This window comes from Montipora capricornis, chromosome 11 (genome assembly GCF_036669925.1).
Source record: "Montipora capricornis isolate CH-2021 chromosome 11, ASM3666992v2, whole genome shotgun sequence".
NCBI classification, from domain to species: Eukaryota; Metazoa; Cnidaria; class Anthozoa; order Scleractinia; family Acroporidae; genus Montipora; species Montipora capricornis.
In genome coordinates, this window is record NC_090893.1 from 6,909,488 (window position 1) to 6,919,487 (window position 10,000).

General features: G+C 38.6%; 1 protein-coding gene across 4 annotated transcripts in view; it reads left to right on the forward strand.

Moving 5' to 3' along the window:
• Positions 1–10,000, forward strand: part of LOC138023871 (phospholipid-transporting ATPase ABCA1-like) — an 80,874-nt gene that overhangs the window by 20,117 nt on the left and 50,757 nt on the right. For all 4 annotated transcript variants that reach the window (XM_068870956.1, XM_068870954.1, XM_068870955.1 and 1 more), the window contains 10 exons: positions 270–442; positions 709–830; positions 1,920–2,078; positions 2,883–2,978; positions 3,510–3,614; positions 5,220–5,285; positions 5,989–6,361; positions 8,130–8,264; positions 8,696–8,871; positions 9,306–9,431. In XM_068870956.1, the coding sequence (XP_068727057.1) occupies positions 270–442; positions 709–830; positions 1,920–2,078; positions 2,883–2,978; positions 3,510–3,614; positions 5,220–5,285; positions 5,989–6,361; positions 8,130–8,264; positions 8,696–8,871; positions 9,306–9,431 (1,531 nt within the window). The remainder of the gene's footprint in view (positions 1–269; positions 443–708; positions 831–1,919; positions 2,079–2,882; positions 2,979–3,509; positions 3,615–5,219; positions 5,286–5,988; positions 6,362–8,129; positions 8,265–8,695; positions 8,872–9,305; positions 9,432–10,000) is intronic.

Genomic DNA, 10,000 nt, shown 5'->3' on the forward strand with positions numbered 1-10,000 from the left:
ACCTAAAGATACAGTACATGCAATCAACAGCAGTTTACCTGTGCCTTCTTATTCTGAACATTGCAAGTCACAAAAGACATTTCAATGACAGTGGAGGTTTAAATTTCATCTATCCTTGTGATATCCATTGATTCCTCAACCACCCCTCACTGATGACTAAATTGTCTGGTGTTAGACAGAGTAAAATCAATAGTCTTGCTCCCAGGGGTAAATGGGTTAAGAAGGTTTTAAAGTGAATTTTTTCTTTTATTATTATTATTTTTTTGTAGTTTAGGTCGATTAATTGAAGATTCCATGCCCCTAATAGCCAACAGCAGTCTAAGGGAGAGGATTTTAAAGTTACGTTCAGACTACAGTAGATATGAAAATGATCAACTGGCTTGGTCCCGTTTGCTTGGTAATAGATCAAGGCCATTACAGTGGCAGCAATATAATTTGTCAGGTATGTCACTGTAGCAGGCTGTTAACAACTGCATTTTTCCTTTTAAACTAAGCAGTTTAGTTTTGTATTACATGCACCTCTGATTCATTTTACCTGCGTAAACAACAGATCATCAGCAACAACGAAAACGTTAAATTAAAATAAACGTTTTTAATTATCACTATATGCATATGTTGCCAAAGTGCAGGAGAACACAATTTGTTTTGTTTTCATTGTTATGGGTTTATTCACCTGGCTCAATTCAATTTCATTTTCTTGGTTTACAGATATTCCCTTAGAGGTATTGCTTAAGGTTCCCGCTGGATTTCAGCAGTTTCTGTACAATTCTACAAACCTTAGCCCCAGAGTAGTAACTGAGCTCCTCAACAGCACAGTCAATGTGCAACAAGTGAGATGTTCTTTTTCGCATGTACTATTTATTGTCTTCACCACCATCAACTTTCATCATCAACATTGTCCTTGTGGTCATGATCAGCATCACCATTATTGTCGTCATCATTAGCGGCTGGTTGCTCGAAGCTTGGTTAGTGCTAACCATTTAGGTTAAGAGATATCAACACCTATATTGGTTTCCATGGTATTTAACGCTGGTTAGCACTAACCATGCTTTGAACAACCTGGGCCAGGGTTCAAAATTTAATCAAGGATTACATGTAATTAACCCATTGACGGCTAAACTTCCTCTCATTGACAAGTAAAATTGTCTAGCATTAGGTCTACAGAGTAAGTCTCTCTCCTAGAAATCATTGGGTTAACCCATTGATGAGTAAAATCGTCTGGCGTTGGACAGAGTATAATACTGTTTGGCCGGTTTAGGTGTCAAAGGGTTAATTATTAAATAATAAATCATTATGTATTAACGGGGACATAGATTTTCAGTAGAGGTAGAGGTTGTTTTTAACCCTTTTACTCCCGTGGGGTTCCCCATTGACGAGTAAAATCGTCTGGCATTAGACAGTAAAATTGTTAAGTGTCACTCTTGGGAGTGAAAGGGTTAATGGGGACATAATTTTTGAGTGAATCTAGCTGTTGTTAACCCTTTCACCCTCGTGGGGTTCCCCATTGACGAGTAAAATCTTCTAGCGGTAGACAGAGTAAAATCGTTAAGTGTCACTCTTGGGAGTGAAAGGGTTAATGGGGACATAGTTTTTGAGTGAATCTAGCTGTTGTTAACCCTTTCGCCCCCGTGGGGTTTCCCATTGACGAGTAAAATCGTCTGGCGGTAGACAGAGTAAAATTGTCAAGTGTCACTCTTGGGAGTGAAAGGGTTAAGGAGGGAAAAGATTTACTCAGTTTGGTACTGCACATGCACAGCTGTATGTTTTTGTATATTGAAATCCAGGTCATCCCCTTTTTAGTATTTTTGTATCAATTCTGTGTGAAATCCATGTCTTTTGTGATTTATGGTAGGTTACAGTATTGCGACTCATGTGGTGCTGAGACGTTAAGTTAATGACTTTTTTGGTCTTCTTTTCAGATTGTGGCAATAACTCAGCCTTTTTTACAGATTCCACAAGGTTCACCACCTTTGCTTCAAAGTAATCCCCTCAACATTTTTCCATTCCCTGGATCATCAGTTGACCAAGCAAATTTGCTTGTGGCTCTGGCTGTGATGCAAATTGCACGAAATTTAAGGGTATGAAATTATTTGTGCTTTGTTGAAAGCCTCACCTGCATATTGTAATTTTACCACAATTATATTAGCTTATTTATAGAGTTTTTATCCATGTTACAACTACATGAAACAGCCATACAGCATACAGTACATGTGTTTCTCTACTCAAAGAAAAGTTATTAAAGAAAAATTATTCATATTTTCACAAGAGGGTCATGCAATTCATGAAAATTAAAAAGGATCCTTCAGAATCTTCTTGCTTGCATCATGATTAAATAGATAACCTCTCTTCCTTCAGAGGCTATAATTTTCACAAATCTATACATTGCACTAGGCTGAAGTTGTGAGTTTCAGCAAAACTTGAACAGCTCTTCCATCACGCTTAAAAAAACACATACGGTACCTCTTAGAGGTGTCGTCATTTGTTATCGCAACTCTTTCATCAGAAAGCCATACAAAATTGATACGTTGTATCAGATTAAAATGTCAATGAGATTTATAATCATTGGATGATATCTTGCAACCAGGTCTTGGTCAGGACCAGTGTTCACACAGATGGATGGTTAATCATGAAACTTTATCATTAGATTTGTTGGCCATTTTGATGCAGTCCTGCAATCCGCTTTTAGAGAAAATTGTCAGCAAAATGGATTGCAATAATTATTATTCCATAATTCCACTCTTTATTTAAGAGTTTTGATTGTGAATTATAAAGATTGTGATAAATATTGTGTACAGTGTTTTCCTGCCATATAATTCAAAAAATCAACTTGAAACAATGTTTGTTATAATTTATACACTGTACTTGGTGGTTATTTTTTACAGTCACAGGGAGTAATCAGTGGAACAGCTTTGAAGGAGGTTATCTGTTATCCAAGTTCACCGCTTAATCTTCAAGAAATCCTAAATGGACCAAATGTGGTATGTAACAAATGTTTTGGCTCCACATTTCCTCCTCATTGAAATAAACGGAATCCTTTTTTCAATCACACAGACATGTCAATGTTGACATGTACTGTGAGTTCACAGTGTCAACCTCACTAACAAAAATCAGAATGCACTTTGCAGCAATCAGAATGCATTGCCTGATCATGAGGCCAGCCTCGTTTTAAGCTACAGTCATGAAACACAGTGATGAATGATTGTTTACATCTTACTGATTTACAGTAATATTATTTCAAAAAAAAAAAATTAAAACCTCATTAAAACATATTTGACTGTCTTAACCTGATACATTTTTTCAAATACTTGACATATATAATTATATACTGTACCCAGAATCCATACATTATCATAGGATCAATACCAAATGCTTTTTGAGTAGTTTGTCTTTTGGGCAGGCAAACAGATACAGATGATACCTGAAAGATTTTTTTTGCATATAAAATCAATCAGTCACAGTTTTTTTTTTTTAACTTGTCTGTCTTTTTTTCCATTTCTTTTTTTTACCAGACTGAGGTGAAAACGGCTTTGTGCAATCTCAATAACACTGTGCTGGGTAAAATAGGAAATGAGGTACAAAATCAACTGAAATGGCCCAACACAGATGAGTATCAGGTAAACCTTGTTTTTATGTCAGTTTATCAGGGAAATGTGATCCCTCAAGTTGTGTGTGGATGAAATGAAACCCATGTGTGAAATCGATTTTAATGTTGAAATCACAAGTATACAATGAAACTACATGTATATGTAACAACCAAAATGAACAACACGGTAATTATGAAGAAGAGCTCCCCAAAAAACCTGTCGGCCGACTGTCGGTCAACTGTCGGCCGACAGTCGGCCGACTGTTGTCCAACTGTCGGCCGACTGTTGGCCGACAGTTGGGCAACAGTCGGCCGACTGTCGGCCAACAGTTGGCCGACTGTTGTCCAACTGTCGGCCGACAGTTTGTGTTATGTTTGAGGCCAAAGTGTTGGCCGACTGTCGGCCAACAGTCGGCCGACAGTCGGTGACCTGTTGGCTACCTGTCGGTAACGTGTCGGTAATCTGTCGGCGGGACAAACTAAAATGATCATAAGCATTTACTTGTCTATTGCTTCTAAACTACGCGAAAAGAGATAAAGGCAGTTCATAACGATACCCTGAGCAGCACTTATACTACTAATATGGCTTTTGTCCACTGTTTTAGCGTTGGCTAGCCATACTTTCCCACATTGTAAACATCATTCATACATACATGACGTACCATAAGAGGCCGCGTTGCATTGTAGGGCGATTTGAATGAAAGAGTTTGTCTCCTCTACTGACTATGTATTGATACGTAGCTTATGGTTTTCAGAGTTTTTAGCAGAGTTTTCGATTAAATTATCTTCCAATGCGATTCTTAGATTGTCTGGTGTGTTTTAAATTACGTAAGTGATATATCCTATACGCATCTGATAACAACCGATAACAGTTGATCGGTAAGTAGGTGAAGTCTGTCGAGTCATACATCACCATTACGGAATGTCACGTTAACTGCTCGTTTTTACCACAATTTTTCTTTTTTCTTAACCGATCGGTAACCTGTTGGTTAGCTGTCGGTAGACTGTCGGTAAGCTGTCGGCCGACAGTTGACCGACAGTTGGCCGACAGGATTTTTGGGGAGCTCTTCTTCACAATTACCAACAACACAACAAGTTCTAACCACTAAAAGAGTTCCAAAGATTCTGAGCATGCGGCATTAAGGCAAACACTGCTTAACCTGACTGCAGGCTCAACTTTCCTTTTGTCAGGTTCCATCTCTTTTTAGTAATGGTTTGTGTGATGTGGTGTAAATAGGTAATTACTGGTAAAATTAGGCTTGTTGACAAGCCTTTGAGGATGCAAACAAAGGAAATGAATAAACGAACTTGTTAACTTGTTTCGTTAGTTCATTAGAGTGTACGATCAACCTCACATTCAGAGTAATCCTGTAGCTATAATATTTCCAGGCCGCTATTTTCATTGGTTCCTATGACCTGTGCACATATATAGCTTCTTTTGTTGTCAGGGCTAGGTACATTGTTTCTGTTGTATTGTGTGTAATGTTTGGTTCTCCAATTGCAGACCACATCTGGAAAACTTCACGGTCTCTCAACGTTCAGGATGAATCTGAACAAAATGTCAAAAGATGGCTATTGGTGGATTTTCTGTGTCTGCTATTGATTTAAAAAAATGTTTTTTGTTTCCATTTTGTAGAATGGACAAAATTTAACCAGGATTCTGTCAACATTATCATATGACTTGGGAAATCTCACAGAAGATGTAAGTCAATCATTAATTACTGTAACATTATTAAAAAGGTCCTGATTAAGGGTTTGATCTCCAGTGGGTGATTCAGTGCAATGCAACCTTAGTCAGTGACATCTGTACTACTTGTACCCGGCTGAAGAGAGGTTGAATGCATACATGTATATACAGTGGAAGAGCAGGGGCTTGCATTGTTCTTTTGGCTAGAAACCTGTGGAAACCAGTCATGTGGCCTGCATGCTCATGTGCATGCAATGTGACAGCCGCACTTTCTAATGAAGACAAAGGGAAGTAGGAAGAAGGACACAAAACTTCAAACACTCAACAAGCTACTGCATGGTTAGGTGCAAAATGAATGCATGAATATCCGTGATTGCCAGTTGTCCTGCTGAATTTGTCAACTTTGTTTGTAGTGCAAAGCCTATTGGACTGCTTGAGGTTAAGGATATCACAAAAATATTATTTTTGACTTCACCTTTTTCATCTTCACTTTCATTGTCATAATCATATTAACATGTATCCTCACAAATATCAATATTGGTGTTAGCAAGGTAATTTAATGATACCCGATCCTCTTTAGTTTGGCATCTCACATTACTTTCTGGGTTCCTAAAGTGGGATTTTTTATGTGGAAAATGTGGAGACATGTAGAAAATACTGGTGATTTATTAGCCAGCAATTTTTCTTAATTTATAGTAATTTAACAATCAAATTTCAGCTACAAGCTTTGGAATCCTTTTCTCAACTGTCTGGAGACTACAATGATTTCATAGGGGACATCCAGCGCAATCACAATTTCAGGGAAACCTTCTGCGGAGTACCTGGACTGGAAAATGGTGACATTGTGAATGACAGCAATAATGGCAGCAACACTGGTGCACCATACGGAGGTGCTGTGGGCTTCTTGGCTGCTGCATGTGGACTCTCTGATGAGACCTTCGTTGGTGGCTTTGACCTAAATGAGCTGTCAGGGAGCATGCCACAGTTGTCGCGCTTTTTTGCTGTTGATGTTTCAGATTCAAGATCCAGTGGCAAGAACAAAACATCAAAATCCTGCTTTGACCTTAATTACAACACTACAAATCGCAAAGGTAGGTCAAAACAGATTTTGTCTGGTCAATCAGGATTTCACATGCCACAGCTCTGGTGTTCAAGTTCTGATTTGACCAGGTGGATTTGTTCTGGGTTCTCCCTGCTCAACTTCTCAGCTGTGCTTGAAAGAATTTGTCCTGTGTATTTTTGTGTTTTGTTGGCCTTGGAGGGAAGATATCAATAAGTATTATAAATCAAGTATACAATTGTTTATTTTTTCTTATTCTGTACTTCATTGGAAACAATCCAATCCATTCATCCAGTTTTTCCTTAAGACGTTTAATCCAACATTTCCTTTGGAAAAAGTGCAAACTGTCACAAACATCTTCCAATCAGTTTTGCAAGTATTCATCTCAGATGTTGTAAGTTAAAGTGCCTATCACCTCAACACACTTTTCCACTTTATTAATATTTTCTGAAATTGTCCCAAATACATTGTGTTGTTTTTAGAACCTTATGATTGAAATTTCACTATTTTATTGGCTTTGAAAGACAGGACAAGTGGTCAATTTCTTTGATTCAAAGCCGAGCAATGAAGAGGAATGGGTTCAATACCGGGTTGACGTCACAGACTGCTTTGCATTGTGATACATCATGATGTGGGATGCAGTGCCTTGCATGCGTCTGTGGCGGATAAGTCTGCGCAGCGACTTCCCCCAAGCTTGCTGGCTCATTTAACTTTGTACATTGCTTGGTAATGAATACTCTTGTCAGATCCTGCACGTGCTGTTTGCCACTCAGCTTGTAGTGCTGGGGAGATAAGTGAGGTTGTTCTATGTCACGCAATCCGGAAGTCCCATAGGGTAACCAGCCACAAGGCAGTGTTACCCTCAAAAAATGCCAATACATCTGTTGTCTTGTTCTATATATAATTCCTTGCGTTATGTGTTTAAAAGCTAATTATGTTCATACCAAGGAACATTGACATGAAATGAGATTTTACTGCCCAATTAGTAAAATATAGTTAATGGAACGTGACCATACTGAAAGGGTTATTCATGTTGCCACAGTTATCTTTATGTTCTTTGTAGTCGGTCGTTCAAGGTCATAAAATCAATGGTCTTGTTGTTAATAAGATGAGGACATAAAGACTGTTCCTAGATCTCAGATTATAACGTACACTTGCGTTGGCCAAATGAAGGCCTCATTCATTACTGCTAAAGAGCATGTGTAATGCATACCTGCTACATAGTAGAACCTGTGCAACAGGTTACTTTAATAGACAGAGTCTAGCTATAAAAGCCTCAGTTAGCCATCCAAGGTTTACTTAGCAGTTTGTCTTCTATAATAGTAAACCAACCAACTGTTTGCAATTTGTTGAAGTTTTTCCCCCTCCCTCCCTCCCTTTGGAGATGGGTTGGATATATCGCTTTGCCTTCATTAAAATTGGGTCACTCATGCGTGGTGCAGTTAAGTCTGTGCACAGACTGCTTTGCATTGTGATAGTTCTTTGAAAACAATGATGCAAATTAATTTATTACGTCAACCCAGTATCGAACCCATTCCTCTTCGTTGCTCAGTTTTGGATCAAAGTACAGGTGTATGACCACTTTTCCCGTCTTTCAAAGCAAATAAAATAGTGAACTTTTAATCAAAAGGTTCTAAAAACATTACAATGTATTTTGGATAATTTTGGGGAATAAATAAACTGGAAAAGCATGTTGAGGTGATATGCACTTTAAAGTTTTGTTCATGATTGTTGGGGAAAGGGTCTTAAAAATGTGATTGATGTTATTTCTTCTTGCATTTTGTTTTGTTTCACAACAGACACCTGCGCCATTGTAAACCCTGATGATCGTGTTGACTGTGGCTGGCCAGGAATTTCAAAGGATCAGTGTTTGCAGACTGGTTGTTGCTTTGATGATACCATAGAGAACAAACGTTTCTGTTACTACAAACCTGGTGAGGTTTTCTTCTTCGTAATCTTTTGGTTAAGCACACTGTAAGAATCAGAATTTGCCACAATTCAAGTCTGATTGTTTTGTTCCAATTTAAGTTGATGTGCTGCAATCTGGAATGAATTGCAAGGAGTTGGAAGGCAAATCATTTCTGTAGGGTAGTGTCCCTCCTCCGTGTTACATAGGGAAAAGAGTAAGCACATTTAAAGAGGCTTCTTAACTGAAATTTATCTTTGCTTCATTGTCACTGCTAATGGATATCTTAACCCCTTTCAGCTCCAAGGGGACTCCCCATTGTTGAGAAAAATCATTTGGTGTTAGACCATAAATCTATACAGCTATAAGTGTCAGTTTTAGGAGTGAAAGCTGGCTTAATGCCAGGAGACTAAAAATGAAGAATGCAGCTTGAAGATGATTTGGTTTCTTTGTTGACAGCGGTCGCCAAATGCCACTGTTATTTGAGAGAGTTAGTACTAGGTGCAGGTGGTGTGACTGGAGATGCTGGCAAGCCAAGCTACGATAGTGGGTTTGTGGAGCTAGCTTCCCTCTTCCTAAAAGGCCAGATATTATACACTCCTGAGAACCAGTTCACGCAAAATATCATCAGCCAGGTAATATCTGTACAGTTAAAGGGTATGACTTCAACTCCATTTCAGTTTTGGTAATACTGCTTGCAAAAAACAGCATCATTTAATTGAACTGCAGTGCTCAGTAGCTTTGAACTAAAACGTTTCACCCACGGGAAAGTACTGCTCGGCAGCTTTTCTTTTAGTGGTCACACTTTAGGATTTCACCTACAAACTCAAAAGTTAGAACCACCTCATGCATCATAATAAACTGCACCTCAGTATAGCTGCTGTCATCTGTGAAATTTTCACACCTCAAGATTTTAAACCTAGACTCTAAAGATTATTAAGGGACGTACTGTTTCAAAAGCTACCGAGTTTGTAAGAGTATTGGTAGTGAACTTAACAAAACTTGTGGCGACCAAAATGCGTGTGCAATTTCCAATTTACAATGCAATTTGTATTGTTTCTTTCTTCAGATTAAATCTGAACTGTCAGGCATTGGTCGCATCAGTGAGTATGCTCAGTGGTGGGTTAACAACACCAACATGATCCACAAGAATGTTACAGACTTTGTAAACCAACTGAAGAGGCCTTTATCTAAGGTTTGGCATTGGAGTCTTAATTTTTCAGCTTAAATAAGGACCAAAGGGGCCGGAGGTGTTTGTAGGGTGTAGGGTCCAGTGGGTAGGGTGTCTACTTGTGACCTCTCACACAAAAATGTTCCTAACGACTAGTCATTCTGTGGCATGAAGCGGTGAAGTAGCCATGAAGTCGCCATGAGAATGGAAAGGGAAGTTAACGTTGTTCTCATGAGTTAAGGAGTCGTTCTTAAGTAATAGTGATTCGTGAGAATGGAATTGGACGTTGTTCGCTTTCCTCAAGCAGTCATTCAAAAATAACAGGTACCCATGAGAACGGCTCTGGTCATTCATGAGAGAAAGCAAATTATATTGCTCACCGTTCGAACGAGTATTGAGTTTTGGCTTGCAACCATTGTTTGTCAATCGAACAACACAAGCAACAGGAGATGACCAAGTCTTGCACTTTTGCGGGTGTTATGAAATTTGCAAAACACTGTTGTAAAACTGAAGTCTTTAACAACACTTTTAACAATAATGGGAAGGTTAACACTGCAAGGAGAAACCTCAAAAGAATACTTTGTGCTCTTTGT